At 45.5% G+C, this 13226-nt stretch overlaps 1 protein-coding gene across 1 annotated transcript in view; it reads left to right on the top strand.

The window, feature by feature from the left end:
• Nucleotides 1-13226, top strand: part of Usp46 (ubiquitin specific peptidase 46) — a 67121-nt gene that overhangs the window by 20142 nt on the left and 33753 nt on the right. Inside the window, exons 2-3 of the mRNA XM_021645911.2 lie at nucleotides 5956-6036; nucleotides 10732-10945. Coding sequence (XP_021501586.1) covers nucleotides 5956-6036; nucleotides 10732-10945 — 295 coding nt within the window. The remainder of the gene's footprint in view (nucleotides 1-5955; nucleotides 6037-10731; nucleotides 10946-13226) is intronic.

The following is a 13226-nucleotide window of genomic DNA, read 5'->3' as shown; positions in this document are numbered from 1 at the left end:
GAATATACATACCTGTGTCAAAAATTATCATGTACACAGTGGTATCACAGACATCCCTAACCATACCATCTGAGCCCATTCACCTGACCATCGATCTATCCTGCAGGTGCTGTGGGCCTACTGTGTGCTCACTACTGAGAATGTTGCACTGGGAAGGTTAGATTGTTTATGGATTAGATCAGATGTTAATGATTATATAAATAAGAATTGCCATATGTGGGGGAGACAGTGTGCATGGAGAGATGTGGAGGAGGTGTATTAGTTTCTTCTATTATAAGAAAATTACCCTAGTAGCTAGGGAGATGGCTCCGTAGGTGAGTGTGCCCATTGTGCAAGTCCGAGGAGCTGTGCTCCCATCCTGGCATCCACGTAAGAGGACAAGTGTGGCAGTTCATATCTGTAACCCCAGTGCTGGGTGACGAGGCAGAAACAGGAGTATCATTAGGGCTTACTAGTTGCCAGACTAGCTCTAGGTTCAGTGAGAGACCCTTCTTCAGGGGAATAAGGTAGACAGTGATAGACTATGGCACCCAATGTTCTCCTCTGGCTTCCCTATGCACACACAGAAGGTTGTGCACCTTCACACATAGGTGCAAATAAAACCTCACACACAATTAGTAGCTCAAAAAGAACAGCCTTATTTCTTACAGTGTGTAGCCAGATTGTCTGTCCTCCTGAGGTTCTAGGGTGCACCTGCTTCCTGGCCTTTGGGATTTCTGCAGGCTGCCTGTGTTCCTTGGCTCAGGGGCCCTTCTGTCTCCAGGGCCAGAGGTGTAGCGGCTTCAGTGTTTATGAGCTCTGTTTCCACCATCACCTGTCTTAACTCACTCTGACCTGTGGGGACGCTGAGTATGCAGACAAGTCCATCTACCATTTAGAGAGTCCAGAAGAACCTTCCTGTGTCAAGATCCTTCATTTAGTCATATCTGCAAAGTCCCCTTTGCCATGAGCGGTGATGTGATGGAGCCCAGGGATGGGAAGTGCACACTGGAAAGGATGTTGTTCTGCTAGCCACAGTACTGGTTTAACAGAGACGCTGCTCTGTGAATAGTTCCCTCTTTACATTAGGCTTCTAAGGTGCAGGCAGGGGAGTGAGTAGGTGAGCACTTGGCTGAGTGAAGACTGGAAGGCAGCCATTGGTCTAGGCAGGGTGTGCAGGAGAATGAGTGACAAGTGAGGACAGTGACAGCAGGCAAGTCCACCAGGGGATTTCCAAAACAATTCTGTGTTTAAAAAGAACGCTTCTCCTGTCGTGGTTAGGGGTGGCTAAGGAGGGTGGCAGAGGCAATGTAGGAGCTGGTGGTGGCGTGGATGAGAGATGCTGAAGCCTTGTCTAGCTGCAGCTGAGAAAGAAGTGCATGGAGTGGAGAGGTTGAGAACAGTGATGGATGGGGAACGATGCAGCAGGGATGTTGAATATGACCTGAAGACTCTGGCATGAGCCCTGATGAAGGCAGGGCCATTTTACTATGCTGGAAAAGAGCAAAGGAGCGAAATGTCCTATTTGAGTAGATGGATGTTGAGGGCCAGTGGATAGGCAAGCCCATATTAAGGCAGCTTGGGGCTCAAAGGGAAGTCTGCAAGGTGCAGAGAGAGAGAGAGAGAGAGAGAGAGAGAGAGAGAGAGAGTTAGGAAAGGTTGGCTTGAGGCTGCTGACTAAAGCCCTGCAGGTGCAGAGGCTTCTGCTGAGAGAGGCATGAGAAGGCCTCAGGCCACCTTTGGAAAGCCAGCTGTCTACAAGTACCCCTTCTGTGGAACTTCATACACACACACACACACACACACACACACACACACACACACACACGGGGGGTGGGTGGGCGTATATCTGTGTGTATGGGTTTGTTTTATTGGGTGAGGGTTGGTTACAGAAGCAAGCATGACTCAAAATCAGCTGCATCTGGGAAAGGGCGAGGACTCGTGGGAGCTGCAACCCTGAAGCTGTCTGCATAACTAGCAGCCAGCTCAACAGGTCCAAGAACCTCCTCTCTGCAGTCAGACTGGTCACCGTCTCCTCCCGCAGACACTCTTTTCCGCTTTTGTAGCCCTGGAGTTCATGGGGCCCTCATGAAGTGCAACCTCCCCAGGCAGGTGAATTTTGTTTACCCCTGAGTCTCATGAGCCTCTCTCCCCGTTCTTCTGGAAGGAACGTTTCAACTCAGAGGGCACTGTTGCATTATGGTATCCCAAGCCACACCATAGCTGTAACAGGATAGTGTGACCTGTTCCTCACTGTGACACAGCCTGAGTCTTTGTGGTGACATAAACCTATTTCCAGTTGTATGAAAGTACAGCACACACTATTATGCCAGGCATGGAAGAATTGGTAACGATACTAAACAGCTAAGTGTCTGCCTTATGTATTTGCTTTACTGTGCTTTGGGCTATTTCAGAAAGCAGTCCATTTATAAAAAGTTTCCTGTAGTGTAATAGAAACAGCCTTATAAGGGCTCCTGCTGAGGTGTCTCCTTAACAATATGGGTTTACCTTTATGTGTATGCACATGCACTTGAGTGGGTTTACATGCTTTATGTGGGTGCAGGAGGCCAGAAGCAGGCTTCAGATCCCTGGAAGTGGAGTTGTTGATGATTGTGAACTGCTGTATGGGTGCTGGGAACTGAACCTGTGTCCTTTGAAAGAGCAATAGGTGCTCATAACCACTGAGCCATTGCTGCAGCTTTTTTAATGTGCCTTTTTGATTTCACCTTTTCCTCTTGCACTTGCTTTGATCTTCTGTTTCCTTTGTCCTGCCCCAAGAAGCAATGAGTTGTTCCATATATAAATACATATATGCAATATGCGTCTCACATAGCCTAGGGAGGGGGCAAGCTACCCCTTGCAGGCTTCTGTGTATAATCTCTATGATGTCCGTCAATAATAAAGTGGCCTAAATAACCTATTTCTCGGAACATGTACTCATGATTAAGAGATGCATAACTAGCCCCTCAAAACCTATCACTCAACTTCCACTATAGTTTTAACATAATCTTCCTTCCCTCTCCTTGCTTCACCAACCTGAGGAATCCTCTGATCCATAGGTGTTTCAGCAGAAACAGTTCAAGATGTTAACTCTGAAGGAGACGTAAGAGTGAGGTGGCAACTGCGGGAGGAGAGGCGGGAGTGTGCGAGGCATGGGGGATGCTGAAGGGTGTTGAGCTTATGTGATGGGGCTGAGAAGGAGAGATGCTTAGATTGTGGAAGCATCGTTTACTATAGAGAGGCTTACAAGCAGTCAATTAAGGGGTCCTTGACAGTTGGTGTAATTTTTTTTCTGTTAAGCTAGGAAGGGATAAGGAGGTTGCTAATGTTTCAGGGGTTCAAAAAAAGTTGAAAATAGCCCTTGTGGTATGAGGAGCAATTGTACTCTGTAGTGTTGGAATACCGTCACTCTCTCTTTCCTTCCTTCCTTCCTCCCTCCCTTCCTTCCTTCCTTCCTTCCTTCCTTCCTTCCTTCCTTCCTTCTTCTTCTTTTTGGATTTATTTAAGTCAGGGTTTCTTTGTGTATTCTTGGCTGTCTAGGAACTCACTCTGTATATTAGGCTGGCTGGCCTTGAACTCACAGAGATTCGCCTGCCTCTGCCTCCACCTCCTGAGTCCCGGGACTATATGCGTGTGCCACGATTGTCCAACTCCAATGCTGTCTGTATTTGTAAGGTCTCTAGAACTGGGCTAATTTTGATGAGTCTAGTTGCTGTTGTCTGCCCTTTCTTGTCCTCAAGTACTGAATGCTTGTTTGTGTGTATATTCGGAAAAAAATAGGGGCAGTTTGGTTCATAATGGGCTGAGTCTTCCATGGTAGCCTGAGAAGTTGAAGGCTACAGATGGAGGGGAAACAGCACCCATAAGGGGACTCTGATCCCACCCACTGCCCCCTCTCCATTCGCGGGCTCTACTCAAGTGCAGATCAGAAACATTTTAAACATCTCATTTGAACCAAGCACTCAGACTTTGTCGTTATTCTCCAAACAATGTACTGTACCAACAATTTACATAACATTCATATTATACCAGGTATTTTAAGTAATGTAGGAAAGTGTATAGGTTATAATCAACCACTATACCAGTTATGTAAAAGATCTGAATGACTTTTCAGGGACCTGGAACCTGCTCCCCATGGTCAATGATGACTGTACCTGACTGGAGTGAGGTTTTTTGTTTGTTTTTGTTTTTTTACTTACAGCCAACTCATTCAGATCTTAGGGAGAAATGACCATCCATCCCCTATGGCTGGTCCTAGGTAAGGGTTTCATTACTGTTTTGATGGAGAGGCCCTGTGCTACCTTTGGATAAGTTTGAACCTGACCCCTCAGTTCAGCCTTTGGACTTCATTAGAACAGCTCACAGGCTGTGGGCCATCTGTTCCAACCATGGCTGTCTACCAATAGAAGGCTTAAGAATCTAGTAGTTGTTCAGTCCATGAGGCTGGTTATCTCAGCTGCCAGAAGTAGGCTCTGATGCCTATGAAGGAATGGACTTGCCAAGGAATGTGAGAGCAAGCAGGCAAGAGAGCGAGCTTCCTTCCTCCATGCCCTTCAGATAGGCTGTCCGCAGAAGTTGTGGCTCAGATTAAAGGTGGATCTTTACATATTAAAAAGATCTGATTACAGGGCCCAGAGGGGCTTGCTGAGACAGAAGCATCAACCAAGGACCAAAACCCGCTACATGAACAGGACCTAAACCTGCTACAAAGATATAGCGGATGGACAGCTTAGGCTTCATGTGGGTACTCTAGTGAGGGAAGTGGGGACTGCAGCGGACACAGACTCATTTGCCAGCTTTTTGATCCTGGCAGGACTACCTTACCAGGCCACAGGGGAAGAGAGCATGCTCAGTCATTATGCAACTTAATGAGCTGGGGTGGATGGGAAAGGGAGCTCCCTTTTTCTGAGGAAGAGGAAAGGGGGGGAAGGGAGAGAAAGGGAAGGTGGGACTGGAAGGGGAGGAGGGATAGGCCTACAACCAGGATGTAAAGTGAATAAAACAATTAATTTTTAAAAGATCTGGATTAAAGAGGGATCTTCCCATCCCAGAAGATCCAGATTAAAACTGGATTTTCCTGCTGCAAATGATTAAATTAAGAAAAAAAATCCCTCACAGGTGGACCCAGCCTCTTGGGTTTTAAGTTGATTCTAGATGCAGACAACTGAGAATAGCCATCACCGGCAGTTCTTAGTTCTTATGAGCATCACGAGGCTCGGTCCCTTGCACACAGAGGGCACAGGGGCTGTTCCTTCTGCAGCAGCACCAGGCTTAGCACTTTGATGCATCTGACAGCTGTCTGGTTCCACACTGGATCCGTTCATTATCTGCAACATTCTCTGGACATAGACCTTTCCTGAGTGCTTTGCGTAAAGGTACATTTGTGAGCCTAACCCTTTACCGTGTGCACGCCCCTGAGCCATCCCCGCTCTCCCCAGCCCACCTCCCGGCTTACTTTTCTTCGTTGTGCTCATCACCTCCTAGTGTATTGTCTAATAGACTCGCTTCGTGGCTCAGGCTCCCTTCATGTGTGACAGTGGGAACTCCATGAGAGTAGACATGTATGTCTGTTTTGGACCTAGAGACTAGTGCTTGGCTCAGAGAGTGAACAGTAAATCCTTAGCAGAATGAAGACATTGCCTGTGTCCGTGGTCCCGTCTTCCAGGTGCTGTTTCTGAAAGCTGCTGCGGCTATGTGAAATGTTTTATTCAGAAGACCATCTTCTCATTTACGTGTCTGTCTCAAGTGTCCTTTCCGAATGGGAGGTGCCTGCAACCACACAGTGCGGGAGGTCCCTGAAAGCACCCCAGTTGGTTGGGTGAGAAGTACAGTGATGGCATTGCTAGCGAGTCTCCTGGTTCACATTCCACGTGTGCTGTTGACAAGGGGAAATTGTTTCAGGAGTGAGCGAGCGCACATCATCTCACTTCCCCATCTGTTTTCACACCACAGAACTTTTGTTATGTTTTCTTGTAGGGCACCAATGCCTCTGCTCTGGAAAAAGACATTGGTCCAGAGCAGTTTCCTATCAATGAACACTACTTCGGATTGGTCAATGTAAGTATTTATTGTTTCAAACATTTTAGGGTATTTGATGTAACTCTGCCAACTTTTGGTTTTGTTCTGGGAGACAAGATCTAGCTAGGTTGGTACTGAACTCATTATGTAGATAGATCTGGCTGGCTTTTTTTTTTTTTTTTTGTGATCCTTCTGCCTCTGCCAGAGCACTGGGATCACAGGTGTGTATAACTATATCCAACTCTCCATAGCCAAGGCGCTACTCAGTTTTAAATAACTGTCTGTATAGCAGAGGCAAATGGCGGAAAAGGACTTTTTAATCTACTTTAAAAAAATGTACTAATGGTTGTCCCCAGCAAAGGACTTAATTACTACATTATTGATGAAATTCACATCCCCTTCTCTGCATGCCTTGAGGGATTTCCTTTGTATCTGTCACTTTCACAGTGACTTCATTAGCCTTTGTGGCCAAACCTGCTTTGATTTGTCCTCCTGTTCTTATAGCATGAACAGTTCAGTCTTTGTTTTGTTATGGGCTAGTACAACTTGAGTTGTAAGAGTTACTAGCTTGTTATCTGTACTTGGCTAATAATATAGCTGGAAGAGTGATCCCAGACTCTAACATGCATGCAAGAAATTCTACAGAAGTCCAGCACGCAAGGATCACCACCCAGGCAGAATGGCGACCTTCAGATGAACACACAAGCTCTATTTAAGGTCAACTAGGGAATTTCCATGACAGTTAGGTCATCTTTATTTTGATGGGTGCAGGTCAAAAGCTTGAGTGCACCGAGGATTGGCTAGGGCTGGTTAGGGCTTGATTAGGGGCTGGAGGCTCTCTAAACTGGTTCAAACCTGCCCAAACTCATGGGTGCCTATGGAGGCTACATGACTTTAATTGGGGCTTGGTCTGTGCTGTGAAGGCTACATGACTCTGATGAGGGCTTAGGGGCTTCTCAGAACAGTAGCTAAGCAACCTTATCTCTCCTCTCCAGGCCAAATGTCCTGGCCCAGCCCATTTCTGGTTTTTTGTTTTGTTTTCTTGCAACTTAAGTTTCTTTTTCTGAGGAGTGGAAAACTCAGGCCTGTTCTATGTCAGCAAGTAAATGAAGCCTGCCACGAAGTCGGTCAGTCTTATTTAGCCAGGTCCTCTCAATATTAGAGATCTATAATAATGTAAGTAGACTTTCCACTTGAGGTAGGGGTGGAATGTGAATCAAGAACCAAGAGTCATTTATCCCGGAATCACTTGGCCGTATTGTGTGAGAGAACATTTAATAGGGAGATGCAACACAGACATATACTCACACCAGATAGCGAGCTTATGATAGACCAAATTACATATACCACCAAAGTCCAGTTTGGTGAACCAATGAGTTTTATTGGGGTTACTTACATGACTATAGATGTATAAATTACTTAAAGCAGCAAAAATGCCTCAAAGTCAGCTGTATCACCAAGGCCCACCCCAACATGGGTGACAGCTCACAAATGCTGGGAAAACTGAAGCACACTACACAGTCTGCAGGCAGCTCAACAGGTTGGAGAGTGTCCTTTCCAGGTGACTCTGGTCTAAACCTTCTCCAAGCAGCTTGTCTGGTTTCTGCTTCTTCCAGGCACTGACCTAGTCTCATAGTCTTCTTAGCAGCTTTTGTTCTTCCGAGAGTCTTCTTTGAAGTTTAGCTCTGCTTACTCTGATAAGGGAGAGGCCTAGTGAATCTGGTCAGTTTCAGGGACTTCCTGAATATTTTGAGTTACTAACTTTCCTAAACTCCTATGTAAGGAGTTCCCCTGCAGTATGAAGGGTTTCAATCTTGGAGAAAACTATCACATACCACTGGTTTTCTTTGTGCTAGGCAAGAACCTCCTAGTATCTGGCTTTTCTTAATATCCTGCTTCCTGGGTAAGGTGGTAACTGCCACATGGTAAGATAGTATAGCCCATCACCCCTGTTGGCATTCTACTTCACTGTATCCTCTTTATAGAATAGATGTTTTTAGGTGATGAGCATATTAACTTACAGACACATAGATTTCTGGGGTAGCTGCTCTGCCGTATTCATTTGTGAAGTGTGCTTGGAGGAGCTGGACACATTCTTTGCAAGCAAATGCTACCTTGGGTATAAAGGAAAGAGCTATGTGTGATCTCCCCTGCACTGCTTAACTGGTGGTGTGATCTGTGGCAAGGAACTTGGCCTTTCTGGTCCTCCGTCTCCACATTCACTCTTGAACCACAGCGAAAGAAGAATGAGAGCTCCCAGGTAAGGCCCTGATGAGAGGCTGGGGCATGGTCTAGACACTTGGAAGCTATTCCTTTTGTTTCTCCAGAGTTGATTACTAGATCAGGCCAGTTGTAACTGAAGAGTATCTGGATAAAAGATGCTGAGAAGCAGGGAGAAGACTGGGCAGAGAAAGGCAATACAAGGCCCTGGGAATATAGGGTTTTGTATTGGCAAAACCCAGTCTTCGAATTTTAATACAGTTTATTATAGCCACTGTGCATGGGCCTCCACTTAACTCTCAGAAGAGAGTTATTCAATTCATGGGAATTCTTTCCCGACTAAGGAAAATACAAATGCAGACAAGGGAGAATTAAGGCCGCTGCCTACACAGCAGAAGAATTATGGAAGCTGTATTTATTAATAGCTTCATTAATGATTCCTTGACTGGTAATTTATGAAGGTGCCAACCTCTATGTGAAAGAGTTTGTCACCTGTTACACGGTTGTGTCAAGGAATATTAGAACACATGGGAACGCAAGGTGTCCGAGCCATGAGGTCATTCAGAGAAAACAGCCATGCTTCATTTGACCTTCTACAATACTTTCTAATCTGAGCTCTCAATCTTATTTCTTTGGAATTCTTTCCTGTTCATTTACTGAGTGGGAATAGCTTTAAAGTTAAAGTGCAGGGCTCAGCTGGGTTCTCCCACAGAGCTGGGCTTCCAGTCACTTAGAAACCAGTGGGATAATGACTTTTCCTTCACAGTCAAAATCTCAGTGTCGCTGACCTAGAGAGGGATAAAGTATTGCTGTGTGGGCCCTAATCTGATTATAGGGGGGCTGGGGACGTGTGTGATACCATATCGGGACAATTGTCACCTTGGACCAAACATGAGGCAGGGTAATTTAGAAGGTAAGAGATGGATAGAAGGGACGGTGGCCTATGGAGACACTTCTTACTCCATTGCATTGCAGTCAGTGAAACTTTACACTGTGGGGCAGCGACAGAAAGGCTTTGGCAGAGCAAGCAGTTCTTAACTGCTTAAACAATACCCCCAGCCAATGTATAATATATGTATATAGGCATATGTATACCGACACATGTGGCTATATATGTATGTATACTCACACACATACATGTACATATGTCTCCCCTTGAGCTATATCCCTAGTCCCCTGAGTTTCTTTTTGCTTTGGGCTTTGATTTTCAGTCGCAGGAGGTGTTTTTGTGAGACAGGCTCTCTCCCTCTGTCGTTCAAGCTATGAGTTCAAGCTGCCTCTAAGACTTCAAGCTGCCCCACTGAACTCATTGGGTGGTAGAGGCTGGCTTCCAGCTTGCGGTGGTCCCCTTGCCTCAGCCTCCCAAGAGCTGGGATCACAAATGTGATCACCACACGTGCAAGCATAGGGGCTTTTAAAATATCACATTGTGCCTTTTCTGTAGCCAGCTACTTTTCTGAGTCCCCATGCTATGTAAGTTTTTTTTTTTTTTTTCCTGAGCACCAGATCTTACTACATACCCAGTCAGAGTGTTTCTTGTAAGTTTATAGACTTTGATGGATCAAAAAGCACAAGGATTAGTAGTCTTCCCTTATGTGTGGGGGATGTATTCCAAGACCCCCAAGGGATGCCTAAAACTGGATAGTACCAAACTTTATATAAACTATGCTTTTTCTGTATGTATACACTGGTGATAAAGTTTAATTTATATATGAGGCAAAAGAGGTTAAATAATGTTCTAATAAAATAGAACAATTACAGTAAATTGTCAGTATTAGTTTGTTTGTTAACACTAGGTTGGGGCCATTGTTAAGTAATATAAAAGTTACCTGTGATACCTAAGATGTCTACTAAGTGACTAGTGGGCGGATATCATATATTCTGTGGGTCCACTGGACTAAAAGATGATTCACATCCCAGGATGGTGTAGGATGGTGTGAGATTCCATGACATGACTCAGAACGGCACACAATAGAAGATTATCAATAATTTATTTCTGCAATTTTCCATTCAACGCTCACAGACTGTGGTTGAGTCCTCATAACTGAAAGCATGGCAAGCAAAACTGCAGCTAAGCGGGGGCAGGGAAGATGACAACCTTATACCCCAGTGGTTCTCAACTTGTGGGTTGTGACCCCTCTGGGAGTCAAACTACCCTTTTACAGGGGGTCTCCTAAGACCATCAGAAAGTACAGATGTACACATTGTGATTCATGATAGTAGCAAGATTATAGTTATGAAGTACCAATGAAAATAACTATGGCTGGTGTCACCATAACATGATTAAGTGTATTAAAGGGCTGCAGCATTAGGAAGGTTGAGGACCACTGGTGTGTCCTTAGGTTCCTGTCCTTGTCGATCTGCTCCGCTGTTAATCTAATTTGGCACGTTGGCCTCTGATATGGGAATGGAGGGGTTGCAGGTCCCTGGATCCTGGCATCCCCCTCTCCTCCCCTGTTCAGAGGTGGCTTCTCCCAGACAGTGATTCCACCACCCCCTCTTATGCTTTGGCAGTTTGGAAACACATGCTACTGTAACTCCGTGCTTCAGGCATTGTACTTCTGCCGGCCATTCCGGGAGAATGTTTTGGCATACAAGGCCCAGCAGAAGAAGAAGGAAAACCTGCTGACGTGCCTGGCAGACCTTTTCCACAGCATTGCCACGCAGAAGAAGAAGGTTGGCGTCATCCCACCAAAGAAGTTCATTTCAAGGCTGAGGAAGGAGAATGGTGAGTGATGTGGCCGTCGTGGGCCCAGGCTCTGACATGAGGAAAAGCAGTGGTTCTGGGCAGCCTTAAGATGAAAAGCTCGCTTAACTTTTTCAAAGAGGAAGTAAGCATGGTTAACTACAGTGGTGCTTAAGAAAAGACATTTCAGGGACTGGAGAGATGGCTCAGTGGCTAAGAGTGGGCACTCTGAAAGTTGCACTGTCCCCTTTCAGAGGACTTGAGTTCAGTTCCCAGGACTCATGTTGAGTGGCTCACAGCCACTCTAACTCCAGTTCCAGAGGATCTGTTACCCTACACATTACATACACTTACACACACACAAATGACAGTGAAAAAGAAAACTTAGGGAGAGAGACAGAGATTGAGAGAGAGCAAGCAGGTATGATCGATAGTGCATAACTTTAATCCTAATACTCAGGAGATAGAGACAGATCACTGTGAGTTCCAGCCCACCTAGAGCTCCCATTAAACCTTGTTGCAAAAAATGAAATATAATAATTAAATGGGTAAATTAATTAAATTTGAAAAGGGAGAGAAGAAAGAAAAGAAAAAAACAACAACAACTAGGGTTTCTCTTTATAGCTCTGGCTGTCCTTGAACTCCATCTGTAGACTAGGCTGGCCTCTATCCCACAGAGACCTGCCTGCCTCTGCCTCCTGAGTGCTGGGACTAAAAGAGTACACCTCCACCACCCAGAAGAAGACATTTCTTCTTTTCCCATTAGACATGAAACACAAAACAGAATATAAATTTAAAAATTGATATTGGGTATGCCATTTAGAATGATTTCTTTCCCTCCCTCCCTCCCTCCCTCCCTCCCTCCCTTCTTTCCTTCCTTCTTTCCTTCTCTTTTCTTTTTATAACATGTTGCATTCTGACAAAGGATCATTGTAAAAGAAAAAAAATTGTCCAAGGCAGATTTTTGAGTGCTGTATTCCTAGGGTTAAACATGTTGATGTAATCACTGAGTGGCGTAGTACTCCTTATGAACTGAGAACGAAGCAAGCACACACTACCTCCTCGGAGGCTCTGGTGTATTAAACGGGACATGAGTGCTGGAGTGTGGATATGTGACATTTCCCATAGGCTCGTGTGTGTTCGGCCTGTGGTGGTTAATTCTTGGCTTTTGGGGTGGTGCTGTTTGGGGAGGCCATGGAAACTAGAGGAGCTATAGGACTTAGCTAGAAAGTAGATCACAGGGGTGGGCCTTTGAAGGTGACACCTGGCTCCTGGTCCCTCTCACATTCTGTGTCTCCTGTACACTGTGAGGTGGATGGCTTCTGCCACACTCCGTTGGTGGGGTGTGTCTTTCCAGTGTCTGGGGCTGAGCAGTCAAGGACCAAACCCTCTGGAACTGTGAGTCCAAACAAATCCTCCTTCCTCGGAGTTTATTTGGCCAGGTGTTTTGCCATGGTCATGACTCCAGAGATGATAATATCAGTGTCAAGATCTCTAGTCGGTAGCGTTTGTTTTTTGAAGGGAAATGGTGATAGAAATATGTTGCCTGTTCCAGAAGTTTTAGCTTGTTAATTTTTCTGATTATGGGACTATCTCCCGTGGTAACTTGTTTCTTCCCTGGATGCCACCTGCTCCAGTAAATGTTCGGTTAAGCTGGTGTTTGTTTTACAATGACTGGTTTAATTTGATGGCTGTCTCTAGAAGTTGGAATATTTTATGTATGCTAGAACAGACATGACTTGAATGGAGAAGGAAGCCAACCGTCTCAGTGCAGCTGTGAGATCATGAATAACGGGGCTTCCGGCTGCTTGCTTGCCCAGCAGCGGGGTCAGCAGTACGCTTAGAGTGTTTGCGTTTGTTTTAGGAGCACTCTGAGAAACATACCTGTTCACATATGCCCCACATGTCTGTTTCATCTTGCAGATAAGATTCTTCCGGGCTGCTCTTAGGTTTGATATGACTCTCTCTCAGGAAGAGAATCCAGTTGCTAGGGCAAGATGACTCAAGGACTCATTAGTCACTGAGGGGTCACATCAGATCAAGAATTAATATCAACCGGATGTAGCAAGTAAGAGGACTAGAGTTCACATCCTCAACACTCCCATAAAAAGCTGGGCCAGCCTAGTAGCCTGCCTGTAATCCCAATGGGCAGAGTAAGCTGGCTAGCTAGACCAGCCACATAAAGTGAGTGTCAGAGCTAGCAAGAGACCTTTTCTTAATAGATAAAGTGCAGAGTGATTGAGGAAGATGCCAGTGTCATCCTTGGCCCTCTTCATACTTACACACACACACAAATGTGCACCTGCTCACAGATGTGTGTCCC

This window comes from Meriones unguiculatus, chromosome 3 (assembly GCF_030254825.1).
Source record: "Meriones unguiculatus strain TT.TT164.6M chromosome 3, Bangor_MerUng_6.1, whole genome shotgun sequence".
Classification (NCBI taxonomy): Eukaryota; Metazoa; Chordata; class Mammalia; order Rodentia; family Muridae; genus Meriones; species Meriones unguiculatus.
This window is presented reverse-complemented; position numbering and strand designations above follow the sequence as displayed.